Here is a 13,819-nt window from a genome sequence, read left to right on the forward strand (position 1 = left end):
CACGGTCTTTCCTGCCCGGGCTGGCTTTGAACCACGATCCTCAGATCTCAGCCTCCTGAGTAGCTAGGATTACAGGCGTGAGCCACCAGCGCCCGGCTCAGAATGCATATTTTCTAACTGAATTAAATATTGTTGAATTTATCTTTATTGACACACAGTCAATTTTATAGAGGGCAGCAATCTGGAATGTTCTGACAGCTTCTATCTTTCAGGTGCTTGTTGGCTCTGAGAAAGCATTAAGCCTACATCTTATCAAAACTTGAAAAAAAGGGATTTGTCAATGTATTACAGGCCACGACAGTCTCTATCAAGAGAAAGCATCAGAATGCCCAGGTTAAAACAGTCTTCCAGGTCTCCATTTCATCTATAAGACAAGGAAATAAAAGGCAACAATAGGAAAACTTGTAAATTCAGAATCTGGAGAGGTCAAAAGGCTTGAATAATATTATTCAGATACTTTATCCCCAGCGGAATGCCACCTTCCTTATCAAGGTACTGATGACTGGATGTGAGTCACAAGGAGAACCTCACTTCCCCCAACAAGGCTTCTACTGGCGATTCAGAGTTTGGTTTGGAAAACCAAATCATTTGTAAAACAATAATAATAGCAGCACAAACCCCTCCTCAACTTTTGTTTAGGTCAAAGTAATACACATTTATAATCTTAACAACAAACTAAATAGTGGCAAAGGCTTATATTGAGAAGCTGTTTTCCACTACATGATTCTCAGTAGTCACATTCAACACAAGACTTCTCTCCTTGTTTCTGAATAATTGCCTCTTGGGTTTATTTTTAAACATTAAAAGCTGATCTCTTGTTATGGTATTTACTGATTTATAATAAATATATGCACATTTACAGACTTGGCTCTGAGCGTTTTGTAGGCATTAATCATTTTAATTTTAATTAATATGGGATCGTGAGTGACCCAAAGAACAAAAGCTGCTTTGGGGAAAGGACTGAGAGGAGAGGGACTAGACAAGAAGTAGATAATTCTCTTGAGGGATTTTATTCTAAAAGGGGAAATAAAAATGAAGGGGGTGTGGGTCAAAGAAGTATTGTTTAGTTGATAGATTTGGGAACTAGTATATCATACTGGTTAGCTCCAAAGGATGTGGCAGCAGAGAAGGACAAACTGGTGCTGGACAAAAGAGCTGATTGCTGGAGCAGCACGAAGGAGGGCATGAAGAACTAACGTTCTCCCAAAGCCCCTCTGAGCCATCTCTGAAACTGCAGTCCCTCACCACCTCCACCCACTCTGCTCAGCTGCCATCCTAATGCCTTAGTTCTTACATCAGTGATGGTACTGTACACTTAACTTATTACACTGTGTTTCCTGTACATCTATCTTAATACACTACGAGCTTTAAGAGGTCAGAGATTTCTGTTTTGTTCCCTGTTGGCTATGGTATCCCCAAGGTTACCATAAATACTTTACGGGATGAAATCAGGTGGACAAGCAAAGTGATTGGCCCATTGGATGACAGATAGATCACCCACAAAGGGAAAGCGAAGTATAGAGTACTTAGAAAATTGAAAGGTGTGGTAGGGGCTGCTGAGATTCTCTTCTAAGGGCTTCTATCAGATGGATATAGAATTCTGGGTTGGAAAGTCCAGAAGTCCAAAACACTGCTTCACTATCTTTCTGGTTTCTACAATTGTAAATTCACATATAACATTGATTCTTAACCTTTGTACAAAAATGACTTTTTTCCTATTCCGAATGGTCTAAAATTTCCTAATAAAAGAGCCTGGTATCTTATTTTCTGACAATTTACTTTTCAAAAGCACACACACATAAAGAACAGCATATAAACAACTTAAGAACTCAAAACTTACCATGTAAGCCAGGAATCAACAAACTAAAGTAAAAAGGCCAAGGTGGTCTCCTGCCTGTTTCAGTAAATATACCTTTGTTGGAACATGGCCACACCTATGAGTTTATCTATAGGTCAAAGCCCAGTGCAACAAAGATAGTGTGGGCTCCAGAGTCAAATATTACTTGGTACTTCACAGAAAAAGTTGTTGAACCCTAACCTAGCTTGAAACAAAAAACAGTCAGTGGAATATTTGTCTAGCAAGCATAGGACATATATTCTAATCTCAACGCTGGGGAAAAAAAAAAAGTTAAAACTGCCAGGTGCCAGTGGTTCATGCTTGTAATCCTAGCTACTCAGGAGGCTGAGACCTCAGGACCTTGACTTTCCTATTTATACTTCCCATGTATCTATACTCTGCTTTTATCAGTTGAGATGGCATTTGTGCATTGGCCTGGAACTATGATTCTGCCAATCTCACTCTCGTGGGGCTTGAACTCTGGGCCTGGGCACCGTCCCTCAGCTCTTCAGCTCAAGGCTAGCGCTCTACCACTTGAGCTAGTGCCACTTCCGGTTTTCTGAGTGTTTATTGGAGATAAGAGTTTCACAGACTTTCCTGCCCGGGCTGGCTTTGAACCTCGATCCTCAGATCTCAGCCTCCTGAGTAGCTAGGATTACAGGCGTGAACCTCCGGCACCCGGCTTACATTTAAACTTTTGATCCACTTAGAATTTCATTTTGCCTGAGAAGGTTGTCCATTCTTTACAAATACTCCTGTGCCTTCTCTATTGCTTTTTTTTAAAAAAACAAACAAGAAACTCACGTATAAATGGTCTATTTCTAGGTACTCATAGTCTATTCTATTAGTCAGTTTGTAGTCTGACAGATGTTATGGCCAGCAGCTTTATTACTACAGCTTTATAAGAAGTCTAAATACATTTTGGTGATTCTCTCTCTCTCTGTCTCTCTCTCTCTCACACACACACACATATTATTTATTATTTACTTACTTTTTGTTAGTTATTTCTTGCTGGTCCCAGGGTTTAACTCAGGGCCTGGGCGTTGTCCCTGTCTCTTTGGTGCTCAAGGCTAGAGGTCTACCACTTGAGCCACAGCTCTACTTCCAGCTTTTTCTGAGTAGTTTATTGGAGATAAGAGTCTCATGGAGGGGCTGGGAAGGTGGCTCAGTGGTAGAGTGCTTGCCTTGCATGCATGAGACCCTGGGTTCAATTCCTCAGCATCACATAAGCAGAAAAAGCTGGAAGTGGTGCTGTGGCTCTAGTGATAGAGCCCTAGCCTTGAGCTGAAGAGCTGAGGGACAGCACCCAGGCCCAGAGTTCAGAGTTCACGACCAACAACAACAACAACAACAAAAAAAAAGAGTCTCATGGACTTTCTTGCCCAGGATGGCTTTGAACAGCGATCTCAGATCTTAGCCTCTTGAATAGCTAGGACTATAGGCATGACTAACCAGTGCCTAGCTTATATACTAATTTTAAAATTAGCTTGCTGGTTACTATGTCAAACCCCATTGGGATTGGAAATGAAATTGTAGTCAATAAATGTATATATCATTTGAATGAAATGGCATCTTCAAAATACGGAAATCTGCCAATTTATGAACACGGCCACATTTTTTTCTCATCTATTAACCACTAGAGACATTTTCACTTTAATAGAAGTTATATTAATAGATTTGCAACACATTTCTAGACTCAACCTATCTTAGTTACTATGAGACTTTAAAGATATTTGCTTCCATTTTGTCTAAGATTTTAAAGCCTACAATAACAAGTAATATTGACTAGCAATTTTCCTTACTTCGACTACCTCTTTGTGTGGCTGAATGTCAATCTTATACAAGTGGTACACAAAAAGCTAGGGAGTAATCCCTGTTTGCTCTAGTCTTGGGTTTTTACCTAAGATTTAAATGATCTGTTCCTTTAATTGTCTGATAAATTTATCTATAAAGTTATGTGGGTTGACTGTTTTATCTAGACAAATATATTAAAATGTGGACTCAAGTTCTATAAATTACATGATTATTTAATTTTCTATTTCTTTTTGAGTCAATTTTGATAAATTACATTATTCTGTTGATTACACTTTAGTTTTTAAATACTAGCATAAAGTTGGTAACAATATTTTCTTACTAATTTTAAAATCTCTGCTACATCTGTTCCTTAAATTTGTTCCTTTATTTCATTTTAGTTTGGGGAAGGAACAGAAATAACTTTGTATGTTTTTCTAGTACATTTATATGAACAAAACTACACAGAAGGTACACTCTTCCTTTTCTGTAAAGATAGAGAAAAATAATGGAATCCGATAAAGCTGGTGTAGTGAGAATAAAATGATGAAATATGTAATGTGTTTAGGATAGTGAGTGGCACATGTTAAGGGCCCAAAGCACCATTACAATACATTTGATTCTACTGAGATGAGTTTTGTTCTGATGAAGCTTTATAATTCAAAGCAGCAGTGACTAATATAAAATATGCCCTCATTTCATTCAGCCTTTTAAAAAGGCAATGATAAATGTGACAGGCAATATTTCCATTCTGAAACTCAGTCTGAATCTTCATGTCCTAAGATTGTTAACTACACAAGTAAATTACATAAAATAGAATGCAAAACAATACACAAAGGTGAGTATATTATAATCTGTCAGGCTTTTGTCACCCACTGTGTGTTATGAGCCTTGAACATAAAAGGGAATCAAAAATAGTGAAATTATAATGAAAATCTAAAGAAAATTCAAGAGTCTCACACAAGTTCCACTATATGGTATCTTTTATTCATGGGTAAATACAACTAATTTTTGCCATCTTTTTTTTTGAATGCCAATACTGGGTCTTGAACTGGGGTCCTGGGCACTGTCCTCTACCTTCGTCATTCAAGGCTAGTGCTCTACCATTTAAGTCACAGCTCTGTTTCTGGCTTTTTAGTAGTTAGAGATAGATCAGGAATCTTATAGATTTTCCTGCTCAGGCTGTAATCCTGAACTGTAATCCTAAAATCTTAGCCACTTGAGTAGCTAGGATTACAAGCATGAGCCACCAGCATTAGTTGTTTCAACCATCTTTAGTAGAAGGATGACGCATTCTACTCCCAGACAATTTCTGCATCTGTATTACTAACAACAACGAATTTGAAAACAGATATTGAATGTGTACTGAGGTCTGTGATTTAATTTGAAACACATGAAACATAAGATTTAATTTTTTAAAAGCCAGGGGTGTAATTTAGCTGTAGACAGTTTGGCTAATAAGCAAGAGTCTCTAGGTCAAATTCTCAGCAATGAAAAAATAAATTAATTAAAAATAAATAATTAAAAAATAAAAACTACAGTAAGAAAGACTGGTAAATGGTAAAAACAATGTGCAGATGGATAAATATGTAATAAAGTAACCTCAGTTAATTATTATTGGTCAAAAATAGATGTAATTATATTAATTTTCACTATAAAGTTATTTAAAATTTTCTAGAATGATTGAGAATTTTTATGACAAAAATAGGGAAAAACAAACTATACTTGTCAAGTAAAAGAAAACTAAAAGAAATGTGAAAAACATGTTATTTATATATAAAAATTATTACACTATATAGTTTATTATAATTTATAAAAAATATTAAAACTCTTTTTGATAAAGAGGAAAAGATATTAATAAGATACACAGGAAGTAAACTCATGGAAAATAGTTACTTCTACCAAAGAATTAAAGAAAATAAAAAATGCTACTTTGACTACTTTATTAGAAAAAATACACACATGATTGAGGAAAGGCTGAAGTAAAAGTGTTCCACTAGGGCTGGGAAGGTGGCTCAGTGGTAGAGTGCTTGTCTTGCATGCATAAGACTGTGGGTTCGATTCCACAGCACCACATAAGCAGAAAAAGCCAGAAGTGGCACTGTTGCTCAAGTGGTAGAGTGCTATCCTTGATCTGAAAAGCTGAGGGACAGCCTTCAAGCCCAGAGTTCAGGCCCCACAACCAACAACAACAAAAAAGTGTTCCACTATACACAGCTGGCAACATTCACTGGAAAACACACCTGGTTGGGGAAGTAATCTGGCATCTCTAAGTCATGGTGCTCATTAGGTTCTTAGACCTGGTGCTCCCACTCCTTAGAGTATCAGCTATATCAGTCAAAAGAAGCTAAGAGATGATTGTTGCAATATTATCTACTAGAAATTAACTTGCAACAACCTAAAAACAGTCAGAGGAAATAAATTTTAGTAATGGTGATATAGCTATATAATGGAACATGGTGTACACATTAAAAAAAAAGGGGGGGGCTGTGGCATAAATGGTAGAGTACCTGTGTATCATGTGCAAGACCTTGAATCCAAGTCCCAACACTGACACACACACATAAAAGACAGTAATGGAAGCTTAGGTAGAACGAAGTACAGTGCTCACAACACATACTCAAAAGGAAAACTATTTATAATTGATTGTGAGACTATAAAAATATGTGCAATGTGCTTTGACACTATAAAGCAGCATGAATAATGAATGAAAATGATGTATTACCATATGAGGGGAATGTGGCTAATTCGTTTTCCTAAAATTTCTTTAATCTTGCTGCTAAGTCCTTCTATTAGAGTGTATCACTGAGATGCCTGTGTGCACACTGCACTCACCGTGCTCAGCTTGCTGCAGGCAAGGAGGATCCGGCGCTCATACAGCATGCTGGCATACAGATGTAGCATGTTGTTGACATCCACAGCCACAAAATATTCTGTCAGATTTCTCTAAGAAAAAGAAGAAGGCAAGGTTTGTGACTGCTTTTGTTTGTTCTTATTACAAGCAGTACCTAATAACAACACAAAAAACAGAAAATAATAAGAAAGCACACACTCTTCTTCCTCTGTCCTGTTCTTTCTAACTAAATCACACTCATGTATAAAGTCATGAATTTTTGCAAAGTTGGAAGACAACTTGGAGATGAGCAGCAGCCTGAGCAAATGCACTTTTGTGTGGTGATTATAGTTTACAACACAAGGTCACATATAATACCATGTTTGCTTTTCATGTGAGTCTGAAAGGTGAGAGAAACAGGAATTTTATAGTCTCACAAATGAGGAAACCAAGGTGCAGGGAGATTTGCCAAGATCAAATGGTCTAATAAGCAATGAAGACAGGACTGCTGCTCAGATCTTCCAGCTTGAGGCCCTAGAAGTTTCCCAAGGTACTATGTCATGTAAAAGAAAGCACCCAGAGACCAAAATGCTTTCCAGACAGGACTCATTTCTATCCAGCAGATACCAGCTTCCAAACCCAAGCATGTACTTGTCCTATCCACACTGCCAGTGTCCACGCTTCTCCATAGCTTACAGTCTCCAAAATTGCTCTCCCATAATTAAAGCTACTTTAGAGTTACAACTTCCAATATTCCTCACTTAAAAAAAAAAAGAGACAAATAGTAGCCAGTTGTGACAAAGCAGTTAAAACACTGCTTTTGTCTCTGGCCTGATCTTCATTCTTTAATTAGTATTATAGATTGGTATTCTTTAAATTTTAGGAAAAAATTCAATGTGTTTGGCTTCTACAATCCCTTCTATAACCACTTGACTTTAATAATACACATGAATATGCTAATTTCTTCAATGTTGCAGGTTTTCAATGCCTCACAATATAATCCTCTGCAAATGAAAGAGGGGGGGGGGATGGAACACTATTGCCAGGGGCTATAGTTTATAATGATTGAAGTTCTATAACCCATAATTTGAAGTAAGCCAGGTAGATTTTACATGCAAAATAATGTAAAGTGCTTTTCAACAACATTATGGCTTGTGAGTTAAGAATAAGCACTTATCTTATGATTTATGATTGTTTGACTGGAGTTACCAGGTTAACCACCAACCTTTATAAATAAAGACCATGGGAAATAGAAGCTCCATATACTAACTACCTTATCAAGTGCCAGGTACTGTATCAGGCACTCTATGCAACCTCATGCAATCATCACAAAAATCCTGTAGGCATTATTCTTTTCAATACAGATTAAGATACTGGTGACATTCAGTAATTACAAGTCAGACCTGACTTTAAAGCCAATATATTTTCCCTTAAGCCTGTCCATATGAAATATTTGCAACATCTATATGTAGAAGGTTTTACAGAGATTCACTTAATACTGAAACCACTTCTTAGACACAATACTCTCCCTACTTAAAGATGAAAAGTAGGCACAGACAAGTGATATTTGACAAAGGTGAATTACGTGTCCAATACACAATTCAATCTTACGTTTTTAAATGCCCTCTAAACTATAGGTAAAACTAATATTCAGAAAAAAGTACTGAGTGTGTGAAAAAACAAGACTAAGATTGCTTTTAAAAATTACTGCTACCTCATTTACTGAGCAACCCTATGGACTAGGCAATAGATAACTGACTTGTGTTCTTTCTGCCATAGAATAGGCATTACTAGTCTACTCTTGTTTTTATTTTGTTTTTGTTTTTGCCAGTCCTGGGACTTGTGAACTCAGGGCCTGGGTTCTGTCCCTGAGCTTCTTTTGCTCAAGGCTAGTACTCTACCACTTGAGCCACAGCACCACTTCCAGTTTTTTTTAAATGTATGTAGTACTGAAGAATCGAACCCAGAGCTTCATGCATCCTAGGCAAGCACTCTAACACTGAGCCATATTCCCAGCCCATTATGTCCACTCTTTAGATGGGAAAACTGAGGCTCAGGAAGATTAGTAATCTAAGATTATTCAGCTAGAAAAGGTAGCAGTTAGGGTTCAAAACCAGGTTTCCTGAATCCACAACTCAAATGTTAACATCATGCCAACATACCTCTTAACAAATACAATGGCAGAATGGAACACATACCAAAGGCAGTTAGAATTGGGTAAGAAGTATCTCTTCTGCCTGTGCGCAGAGAGCACTAAAGTTAATGTCAGGGTGGGGTTCGTGCTGGAGACAGTGACATGGCAGAGCATTTCTCACCAACAAAAATATAAGACCCTCAGCTGAGCATTTCAGCAAAAGCTTAACTGCTGATGAATTACATGAATTTTTCTTTTAAGAGAGGATGGAAGTAAAAAGAAAATAGAAATGAGGAGCTTAAAGAAGGCCAGAAAGCCCATTAGCACTTTTGACAGATCCAAAGATAACTCTGAAGCCACCAAAACGTGGCCTCAAGAGTCTGCCAAGAAGTTTCACGCTGGGTAGAAATATGTTACACAGCTTGTCGTCCAAATAGGGAGACACAGCGTCAGAGACAAATCCTGTGCCTTATTTTGGTGGGAGAAAAAAAAAAAATCACAAGGATACTTTTGTGGATGGCAAAGGGAACATTTCCCAAATAAAAACACTACTTGTCTGGGTAGGCCCCCCATTCTCTGTCAGGACCTGAGCAACTCAGGTACCTATTCCAGAAACTCTACACAGGTATGTTAAAAATATGTAACATTTAGCCAAATTCTTTCTAAACTGTCATGTACTTTTTTTGGTATTTCTCATCCCATCTGTGCTGATTACCAAGATATTTGTGTCTAAACAGAAGCTGTCTTTCTTTCTTATCTGCTTCCTCCCCTGCTTCTTTCCTTCTGGGATGCCACCCGCCAGAGCGGATGGGACTGCCAGCAGCCCCAGCCTAGGAACCTCACTCAGCCAGCCTTGGGAACACTAGTGGGGCAGGGAGGTCCTGAAGCACTTGAAGCTCCTGGGCCAGAGAAAGCCCCCTGGAGACAGGAACCTCCTCCTGTGGCTGTAAAGAATTCAGTTGCTAGAGCCAAGCCTTTTCAGACTTGCCCTGCTCTTTTCCACACCCAGGGCCTTCACATTTGCTATTTCTTCCTAGAATGCTTTTCTCTGCCCCCTCAACTACTTGTCAAAAACCAGCCCCAATGACACCTCCTCCTGGAAGGCTTCCTGGCCTCTTCATTTGCCAACCTCTCCTTTGCGTTTCCATAGCAATTTGTCCCTATCTTACAATAACTCCATTTTAAGTATGTTTTTCCAGTAGGCTAAGTCCTTTTGCTAAAATTACATATCCCATCATCTAGTAGTTGGTGAAAGAATGAATCAGTGAGTGGAGGAAGCAACTGACTGAAGACTAGGGGCATAGTATAAACATAGCCTGGTAGAGACAGTGCAGTGTATGTACCAGGAGGAACACAGAATTTGACTTTAGAAAATCAGGCTCTGAGTCTGATCAAGTAATCAACTACTTGATAATGGTGAAGGACACACAAATAAGTGGCCCTGGGGACTGTCCAGAGTCAAGAAAAATAGCTGGGGTTGAGACTGGAGGTTAAGAAGGGGCTTGTCAATGTATCTGTGGCTACTGATGAGAAACGTAAACAAACTGGTGGTCTGTTAATCAGGAAACAGGCAGGAAAAGGGGAGTGCCCAGAGAAGCAAGTAGTCAGTTCAGAACCAGGGCCATCAGATTTCTCCTATGGGTAACATCAGAGCACAGGAGAAGAGTTTCTTCCATGGCAGACTATCCTTGGTCAATACAATAGCCAGGCCAGGTGCAGTGGCTCATGTCTGTAATCCCAGCTATTTGGTAGGAAAACAAGGAAGGATCACAGACTGGGCAAAGGATCAGACTGGGCAAAAAAATGAGATATTATCTCAAATAACAGGCTAGATGCCAGTGGCTCAGACCAATAATACTAGATACTCAGGAGGCTGAGATTGAAAATCACAGTTCGAAGCCAGCCTAGGCAAGAAAAATCCAAGACTCTTACCTCCAGTTTTAATCACCAAAAACCTGAAAATGGAGCTGGGCTCAAGTGATAGAATGCCAGCCTTAAGTGAAAAAGCTAAGGGACAGTGTCCTGGTTCTGAGTTCAAGCCCCAGTACTAGAACAAAAACAAATAAAAAAGCCAAGCTGAGCCTGGCCAGGCAGGACTAGGCTTATGGTTCACCCAGTAGGTAGGGAGGTAGAGGTAGGGAGATCAAAGTCCAGGCTGCCCCAGGTTAAAAACAAAAAACAAAAAAAAAACAAACAAAAAAAAACCCCATAAGACCTTGTATGAAAGAACAATAGCTATCAGAAGCAAAAAAAGGCTAGAGGAATACTTCAATTGGTAGAATGCAAGCACAAGGGCATGAGTTCAAACTCTAGTGCTACTAAAAAATAAAATAAAAAAAGGATATATTTGAATTTATAAGAGAAACAAAGCACGCTCTCTTAGCACGTTCCCTTAGTGGACTAAGTCCTTGACCTCCAGTTTCTGCCTCCTATAACCAGATAATGAACACGAACACACACACACACACACACACACACACACACACACACACACACACACACACACACACACACACACACACACACACACACACACACACACACACACACACACACACACACACACACACACACACACACACACGCTTTCAACTTCTCCTGTGTGCCTAGTGCTATTCTGGGACCCAAGACTACAAAAATAAAGTCCCATTTTCCAGAGCTTCATCTGGGGGGGGGGGGGGAAGGACTATCAGACCCAGAAACCCAGTATGCAAAGCACTGTGGTCCAGGGATGACAGAGAAAAGCAGGCTCACTTTGCTGGTTGATGCACAGGAGTAAAGACTTATTTTACACAGAAACAGAGATAGAAATAGGGAGGTGAGAGGAGACACAAGCAGGTGAATGGAGGAAAAGGCAGAGCGAACTGAGTGCAGCAAGGCTCCCTCCCTCTTAGGGAGCCTAGATTCTGCCCACATTCTGCCAGTAACAGGGAGCCATTAAAGGAGCAAGACATGATCGTATTTGTGTTTCAGAAAGGTCCTTCTACGGCTCTAAGGAGGATGGACAGAAGCCAGCAAATGGGAGATGGAACAATCAATTAATTGGCTACTGCCATATTACAGCAAAGAAAAGAATGTAAATGAATAAACAATTCAGAGAAAATCTGTAAATTAGAAGTACAGGACTTGACAATGAATTAGACTTGGAGAGAGGAGGGAAAAAAAATATCAGTGACCTCCAGACTTGCAAGTTACTGTGCATTGCACATGTCTACTTGCCTGCACAGTTTTTCAAAGAAAATCCATTACTGTTCAGTAACAGATAAATCCCCCCCCAAAAAAACAAATGCTCCTGTCAGACATGCTGTGGCTGGCGGTCTAGTCCCCCGTCTAGTGTCCTGGTCTATCACAATACTACACAGTAAAACCTTAAGAAACACTCCCTTCAGGCCCTGCCAATTACTTCTCTGTAATTTACCTGCTAGGAAAGGAAAACTTGGCACAGAGGACTGTTTCCCAGGTTCTGCACTCAGAAAGTCTTGCTTTTCTTAGTGCCAGGCTAAAAGGACATTCCTTTCCTACTGAAACTCATTAAGTTCCCCTTCCTCCTTCGTGTGTGTGTGTGTGTGTGTGTGTGTGTGTGTGTGTGTGTGTGTAGCATGTGTGTGTGTGTGTGTGTGTGTGTGTGTGTGTAGCAAAGCTGACCACTACATGGACTCAAATCCCAAGGGGACCCTGGATGCAATAGCCTGCAAGGTGAGTCTCAAAACAGCATAGCCACACAAAGCTGCTTAGACCTACAGCTTCCTTTTTTATCTCTACAAAAAAAAAAAAAAAAAAAAAAAGGTTGAAGGTCTCTTCCAGCATGAACCCTTCTGTGGTTCTCAACATAAAGATGGGGAACAACACCTGGCATAACCCCTATCCCTCCTCCCCGAGGAGAGCCCTTCTAATAGCCGCTCTTGCCTGCCTCCCCTGCTGTTCATGTACTCATCTAGGTGGCTGGGGACTTTGGGCTCACTGTGATCCATGCCTGAGGTTATGAAGCAGGTGGGGGTAGGGAGGGGCGGTAGGGATTGGAAAAGGTTGAGGCTGGGAGGGGATATAGTACAGCTTAGAGGGAAAGCGATTTAGGTTCAATGCCTAAGGGAAAAGAGATAATCCTCCAACCAAAGAACTGACTCTAAGCTGGGTACTCCTTGGAGCCTTCAGAGCAGATGTTAGTCCGCCCCACTGTCTGTCATTTTATTAGTGATTTTGACTCTACTTCATCCATAGCACAGAGGATAAAGACTTACTGGAGAGGTCTCCTAGACCAATGCTTGGTTTTGTCAAAGGGTGTCATACCCTGAAATGCTCCTGTTCAAATTATTTTAGCATCATACGGTTTTTTTCTTAAAGACAAGTTCTGTCCAGTCTGATCCCAAACTTCTAGGTTCAAGTAATCCTGTCTCAGACTCCTGAGTAGCTGGGACTACAAGCAGCAGCCTTCATAGAATAAAAAAGTTTTAAATCCTCAAGTGATTCTTTAAACAAAGAATTTAAGTGATCTTAATGGTGTGGGATTCTTAAAAAGGAATTATAGATTTGGATTCTAAAATAATCAGCTGTGAAAGAATCCCACAAATTCACCAGAGCAATCAAATCAGAAAAGTATATTAAAGGAAGGAAAGCAGTTACCCAAAGGTCAGCTTTATCCTGCTATGTGAATGGAAAAACCATTAGAATAAACAATTACCTGACAACTCTTAAGAGTAACAATGAACTCCTCTATAATCTTAGCACTTGATAATATGTCCTCTACTTCCATCCCAACTTTGTTTATTTTTTTACAAGTCATGATGACTTCATAAATCTTTTCTATATCACGGTGCATCATTTGACAAAGTAGAGTCTGGGCAGTGTCACATGTAACTGTCCATTCTGAATGCTTTCCTAGAGTCATTAACCATTTGGTATGACACCGACAAGATAATTAAGACAGGCTTGTTTAATATTCCAAATGAAGGCTGATATGATAATCCATTAATCAAAGTAATCTTCAAAACCTGGACTTTAACAAAAAAAAACCCTTATACAGCCAGTTTACAATGTAATTATGAATACATATCTTTTCATGATCTGTGACTTTTTTCAATGCAGGTCAAGTGCTTAAAATTTATAAAGACTTATGCTCATTTAATTACTGGCTGCATAAAATTCACCCCTACATGTGTTATCTTGATAGAAAAAAACCCTGATGAGCAATTACATAGTGAGTTTTTAAGTGAAAAAAGAAGGAAAT

General features: G+C 39.3%; 1 protein-coding gene across 1 annotated transcript in view; it reads right to left on the reverse strand.

Annotated features, from left to right (window-relative positions):
• Dennd1a (DENN/MADD domain containing 1A) overlaps nucleotides 1-13,819 on the reverse strand; it is a 445,652-nt gene that overhangs the window by 223,555 nt on the left and 208,278 nt on the right. The window contains exon 9 of the mRNA XM_013021256.1: nucleotides 6,464-6,574. Coding sequence (XP_012876710.1) covers nucleotides 6,464-6,574 — 111 coding nt within the window. The remainder of the gene's footprint in view (nucleotides 1-6,463; nucleotides 6,575-13,819) is intronic.

The sequence above is a fragment of the Dipodomys ordii genome, unplaced genomic scaffold, assembly GCF_000151885.1.
Source record: "Dipodomys ordii isolate 6190 unplaced genomic scaffold, Dord_2.0 Scaffold55, whole genome shotgun sequence".
Taxonomy (NCBI): Eukaryota; Metazoa; Chordata; class Mammalia; order Rodentia; family Heteromyidae; genus Dipodomys; species Dipodomys ordii.